The sequence below is a fragment of the Mustela nigripes genome, chromosome 2 (genome assembly GCF_022355385.1).
Source record: "Mustela nigripes isolate SB6536 chromosome 2, MUSNIG.SB6536, whole genome shotgun sequence".
In the NCBI taxonomy this organism is placed as follows: Eukaryota; Metazoa; Chordata; class Mammalia; order Carnivora; family Mustelidae; genus Mustela; species Mustela nigripes.
In genome coordinates, this window is record NC_081558.1 from 12,524,082 (window position 1) to 12,530,486 (window position 6,405).

A 6,405-nucleotide genomic window follows, 5' to 3' on the forward strand; every position below is an offset into this window, starting at 1 on the left:
GGGGGGGGGGGGGGGGGGGGGGGGGGGGGGGGGGGGGGAAGTAGTGCTACTGGCATCTAGTGGGATGAGGCCCGGGATCCTGCTCAACATCCTACAGTAATCAAGACAGCATCCCCCACAGCAAAAATGATCTGGCCCCAGATGTCAAGTGTCCAGGCTGAGAAACCCTAACCCTGATCTGGGTGATTTTGTCCAGTAACATCATAAAGAATTAACTCATCACTCTCAGGCTTAGTTGAGTCATTTTTTTAAAAATGGGGGTGGTAAGACTCACTGGCTTTGACGAGACCGACCTGGGTTCCATTCAGTCTCTACTGTTTCTTGGTGGTAGTATAACTCTGGGCAGGTTGGTTAACCTCCCACACCTCATTTTCTTCACCTGTAAAACGGGGGTGAAGTCCTTACCTAACAGGTTTGTGGTGAGAATTTAACAAGTGAATGCACTTAAGTTCCGTCCCTGAGGTTACAGTCCCAGGCTGGGCTGGGATGTTACTCCAGGAGCGAAAGCACGGTTGGGGAGAGTCACCATCAGGTGACTAGTAACGGAATAGAACAGTAATAGTGGAAGCAATGGAAAGTATCAGGTTTGGGATTGATTTTGGAGCAAGAACAGCAGAATTAGGTGATGGACTGGGTGTGGACTGGGACATGAGGAATGAACAAGATTTTTGGTGGGATATACTGGGTAAATGAAGGTGCTATTTACTACAGTAGGAAGGATAGCAGGTAGAGCAGGCTTCTAAAGTGGGGAATCAAGACCTTGGTTTTAGAGAACACTTGAATGTTGAATGGCTGTTAGACATTCAAATGAAGGACTCTTGTGAACAGTTTGAGATCTGAATCTCCAGTTTGGAGGAGAGGTCTAGGCCTCTCTGGACCTTTACAAACGTTCTGGATTGCCATTGGACTGGGTGAGATCCTCTGAGGAGGCACAGGGACAGAGATGAGGTCTAGAATCTGAAATTGCAAAGGATCACAGGAAAGAGGAAAACCAGGAGAGTGTGTCCTTAGCTGAGTGGAGAAAGTATGGGTGCCTGGGTGGATCAGTGGGTTAAAACCTCTACCTTAAGCTCGGGTCATGATCCCAGGGTCCTGGGATCGGGCCCTGAGTTGGGCTGTCTGCTCAGCCGGGAGCCTTCTTCCCCCTCTCTCTCTGCCTGCCTCTCTGCCTACTTGTGATCTGTGTCTGTCAAATAGATAAATAAAATCTTTAAAAAAAAAAGGGGGGGGGAAGGAGGAAGTGATCAACAGTATCAAGCTGCCGAGGGTCTTGTGGGGCGAGTACAGAGAGCCCTTAGTTGGAATGAGAAGGAAGAATGGCTGATTAGAGGGGATTGTGGGGTGGGTGGGGAAAGGCAGAGGTGGAGACAAGACCCAGAAATAACTCTTGGGAGATCTGTCAAGAGGAACAGAAATGAATCTGTAGCTAGACGGTGGTGGAAGGTCAAGGGGAGTTTTTTTGTTGCTGGCACTGAAAACTGGAAGTTCTGCAGTTGGTTTTGTTTTGACCCAGGAGAGAGATGGGGGAAAGTGTGGGCAAAGGTAGCTGGGATTGGGAAATGCGGATTCCTTTGTAGAAGGGTGTTTGATTGAGCGTAGTGAGCTTGAAGGCTGGACAGTTCTTGGAAGAAGGGCCCATGGGGCAGGGCCCCAGCCTGAAGGGATAGGGCTTGGCATCTCCAGTCTCATCACCCACTTCACAGGCTGGTCCTCATTTTCTGTATCTGTGAAGTGGGATACCCTGTGAACTTGGTACATAAAGTAGGGAGAGGGAAGGCAGAGCCCTACTGAGTGCCTGGCATTGGTGACAACTGGTCAGGTCAGTGTGGCCTCTTATAAGGATGCACAGGCCTCACAGGGGCTCACAGCAGCAGGAAGAGAGGCAGGGATGGGAAAGCAGGTCAGCCAACTGGATGCAGAGGAAGATGAGGTAGCAAATGAGATGGGGGGCGAAGGAGCAGCCAGGTGGTGGCTGACATGGTCTTCTGTGGGTTGGCTCGGCTTACCTGAAGAGTTCTCCAGCTTGCCTCGCTTGGAATCTGTGCAGTTAGATGGCAGCTGAGGTCGGAGCCCCAACTGGGCTGAAATGTCCAAGATAGTGTCACCATCACGCCTGATGCCTTGTTGCTCCTCCCATGGCCTCTCTCCCCACATGTCATCTTATACTCCAGGTCCTTTCTCTCCAGTAAGGTCATCAGAATTCCTGCATGGTGGCTGGCTTCCAAGAACACACAAAGGCTGCCGGGTCTTACATCTTTGGCCCAGCACTGGCACTGCATTTTGTTAAGTAAATTGAGTCACAGGGCCATCCCAGAGTCATTGTGGCAGAGAACTGCACTAGGGCACCAATACCAGGCAGCATGGGTCACAGGGGGGGCACCAAAGTTGGCCATAGTCACTCAGTCAGTAAACATAGAGCCAAGTGCAGCCCCGGGTTTGTTGGGCTCTGTGTCCCGTGCTCTTCGCTCTTACGAGGTCCCATCCAGTTTTGGGAATGGTGTGGGGCAGGTCATGGTGGTACAAGATACACATTCCACAGTCACACTCATCGGGGCGATCTGGATCTTGGAGCCCTCGTGGCACTGTGTCACCAGCACCTACTTCCTTGAGCTCCTACCAGGTGTTGGGCCTTTCACCTTCCTCATTTTTCATCCTTCTTCAGACCCCATCTGAAACTTTCTGTTTCTGCAAAATGGGAATGCAATCAGTTGCCCGGGGCTGCAGGAAGCACACATACAGTTCCCAGCAGAGCCTGCTAAGGTCAGTGCTAGTACATTCCTTGCCACTCTGACTGAAGGGCAGTCGACCAGGGTTCCTGGTGGGACATATTGGGGGCTGGGCATCCCTGTTGGACCAGCCTGAGTAGAGTTAAGGGAGGGACAGGATGTACCTCCTGAGACCTCCAGCTGTGCTAGGTGTGAGAGCCAAGCTGGTAGGGGCTTCCGTCTTCCACCCCATGCTGGCCTGGGCTGTGTCAAGTGTGTGAACTCACCTCCATTTCTCTCCTCTCTTCAGCAAATGGAAAGGATCCTAAAGAAAGCATCCAAAACCCACAAGCAGAGAGTGGAGGTAAGTTTACATGTCCAGTGGGGAAGACCAGGCTATGTAGTCTGGCAGAGGGAGCCACTGGAGTGTTGGGGTGGGGGTACCCAGCAGAAACGACACCTCCCAGGGTCATTTAAGGATGAGCCCAGGGTTCAGGGCCAGGTGGCTTTGAGAGGAGGGCGCTCACAGAGGAGAGGCAGGATGTGGACAAGTGGGAGTGGGCAGTGCCACACGGCAGTAGTGCCCTGTCTGAGGCTATACTGATGTGGGTTTTCTTCTCGGCTTTCCCAGGATTTCAACAGACACCTGGACACCCTCACAGAGCACTATGACATTCCCAAAGTCAGCTGGACGAAGTAGCCTCCCCACCCAGGGTATGGAGTGGCATCAAGGGGAAGTGGAAGGCAAAATTGGGGTTATGTTTGGTGCCTTTGGTCTTTTCTAGAAACATACTTTTACACACACTCTTGTGTCTTCTGCTGAGACAAGTGCTTTCCAAAGCAGTATGCCCTCTTTCTGGAACATGATTAAAGTAATAAGACTGTCCTTTTACTCTATTTTGGTTTGTCAGTAGCACAAACGATAAACCTTTTTAGTTTGGACTGGAAATTTTTGCAAGTTTACCCAGAGATTAAGGTTATTTCTGTGTGTCACAGAAAAGTGTCTTTACCTCCCAAGTTGCATCTAACTCTGACAGTCAGCCAGCTCAGCTCTCTTTCCCCGGATGAAACAGACTCTAGAAGATGAGGAGCCTTTGCCCCCACGGGGCCCTGCGTGAGCTGTCCTCCCAAGCTTCCTCTAGCTTGGGGCTTAGGCTGTTCCTTCCAGAGCCTAAGGAAGCCGCTTGAACCTTCATGGCCTTCAGAATGCCTCCCCAGCCACGTCGTTTGTGAGACAATGTAGTTTGGGAAGCGGAATGACTGTCTAAGGCAAGAATGGGATGCATGCCTTGTCCCTATCTGAGCCTGTGGCTGGCATGCAGCCTCTTCCCCTGGTGTCTCTGTTCCAGACATGTCTAGAGGGTGTTGCCAGGGCAGACATCACTAATCAAGCATGGCATCCCTTTGTAATAGAACCCTGACACAACCTGCCATACTACCCTTGACCCTGGGCTCTAAGCATCCCCTGGGTTTGTTCAGAGTTGGCACATGACATGTAGCCCGCTTGGCCTTTCTGGCCTAAGGACACCTCAGGAGTGACAGGACCTGTGCTGGGCAGAGCCCCAGCACAGACAGTGCAGTCAAAGGAGAGGACCCAGATCCTGGTGCTGGAGAGCCATGATCTCTGAGGACCTACTGGTACCCTACTTGCTGAGGATCAAACTGCATATACTATTGGGAGGAAGACTCTGTTGACCTAGGTAGTGACAGAACAGCAAAGTCAAAAGAGAAAAACCAAGTGTTGTGTTTGAGGCTGTCACCTATGAATGGAATAAAGCAAAAAAAATAGTTATTAAACAGAAGTCTGAGTGTCTTAATTAAAAGTGGTTTGATTATCACTAGAAACACTGCTTTTTGGGTTATTGCACCTGTAGAATGTGGATGCTACAAAGTGACCATTCATCCTCAACTTGGAAGAAATTAGGTGACATATTTTTCCACCTGTGGCTTGGCAGCCCACCTGAGAGTCCACTCATTAGTAGTGGCTCTTTGGGGCAGGTTCCCCCTCTGCCTAGCAGAAAGGCACTTGGAGGGCTTTTTCATCCACAAGCCAGCAGCTGGGGTTTATGAGCATGTTGGGATGCTGTGAAAAGCCATCGTCAGTACGCTGGAAGACAGATCCTCCACTTCTCTGCCTACCTAATCAAAGCGGAAGGACTTAAAACAGCAGGATTTCTCTTCTGTGGGTTGACTGCTGGGCTGGACGGTTCTACGCCATGTGGTATAGTTCTGTGTCACTGTGTTAATTTGCCTGGGGATTAGAAAGTCTAAGGTGGCATCTATGCCTTCTTCAGAATCTGTGTATTCTCTCGTTGGCCAACACAAGTCACATTTGGCAGACCCAGTGAGGGAGAGAACTCCATGGCCACGCATACCAGGAGACGTTCTTGATTCAGGCCATCACTGTTCTACCACAACATTTCTTGAGCTCTTGTGGATGTTAGACTCCTGGGAGCATTGGGAGCATTAAGAACCACTGATGCTTCCTGGGGTGGGGTTGTCACTGAGATTTTTCAGAGCTCCTCAGATGACCCTAATAGGCAGCAAAGTTTGAGAAGCCCTGGTCTGCCACATCTGGTCTTTTCTGAGATGGTGCAGAGGTCAAATCTGGCTAATACATTAAGTGTAACTGCCAAGGATGGTGACCTGAATTCCACCCACACACGGAAAAGAGAGGGTACAAATAATTTATGTAAACAGTGTTTATTGTCATGGTGCTCTTGGCACTTGGGAGTCTTGTTTCTTCAAGACTTTTGTCCACTCTGTTCCTCCTAGCCCTATCCCCACCCCCCAATACTGATTTTAAACATCTAAACATTGCCTAGAGCAAGCCTGAAATACTCCATAATGAGAGGGGTCACCTCTCCTGGGTGGTTTTTCTTTTTGTCTTGTACTTTTTGGCATTTCCATAGATTTTTTTTTCCCAGAGAAGTGTATAATTTTGTAATTTTCAAAAGACATGTTTTCCTAAAACATTGAAATATTTTGGGCAAACTATGAGGCTAGGTATAATAGGGTATTGTACAAGACAGTTGAAGTCTGTCAAAAACAGTCTCCCAGATGTTTTGTGAAAGAATGCTTCCAGCCCAGGATTTACTTAGTAGTTTTCTAAATACTCTGGTTTTCTTCTCTGGATTTTCTTGCACTTCATCTTTATCCTAAGCAGAGGATGTATTGCAAAAGCCATCTTTCAAAACCCCAAAGGAGATAGGAGGAAGATTGCAGGGTTGTGGTCTCCAGAGCACTGTGATGGTTCACTAGGACAAAATGCAGGCATTTCTCCACATCCCGAGTGTTATTAAAAGCAATGGGATACCCAGTCGATAGACCAGGGGTCACAATTTGCATCACCCATTACAGTCACTAACTACAGAAACAAGAGAAGCGCTTTTCACCAAGGTTCGGTGGGGCGTGGTTTCCAGATCATTCCAGGCAATAAACAGGCACTGAAGAATGTTGACACTGACAGGTAACAAGCGGTGACTTGTTGGTAAGGCTGGATTGCCATTCAGAGAGTTTGGCCTCTTTCCAAGTAACCACCGCCTTCCCTTTCCCTATCAAGCATATCATAATTGGTAACTATATTTATTCCTAGATTCCCCCACTAGACTGTGGGGTTCATGGGACTGGGCCCAAGGTGGGTTCTGCCACCGGTATATCACCTCACTTGGCCCACGGCCGGGCGGGGTTTCCAGCTTCC

The 6,405-nt window shown here is 49.3% G+C and overlaps 1 protein-coding gene across 2 annotated transcripts in view; it reads left to right on the forward strand.

The window, feature by feature from the left end:
* Positions 1–3,597, forward strand: part of FAM32A (family with sequence similarity 32 member A) — a 4,642-nt gene extending 1,045 nt beyond the window's left edge. The window contains exons 3-4 of one of the 2 annotated variants that reach the window (XM_059387780.1): positions 3,016–3,069; positions 3,337–3,597. In XM_059387780.1, the coding sequence (XP_059243763.1) occupies positions 3,016–3,069; positions 3,337–3,405 (123 nt within the window). In that variant the 3' untranslated portion in view covers positions 3,406–3,597. Of the gene's footprint in view, positions 1–2,662; positions 2,807–3,015; positions 3,070–3,336 lie in introns of those variants that run through there. The other variant, XM_059387779.1, reaches the window with a different exon arrangement.
* The last annotated feature ends 2,808 nt before the right edge of the window (positions 3,598–6,405 follow it).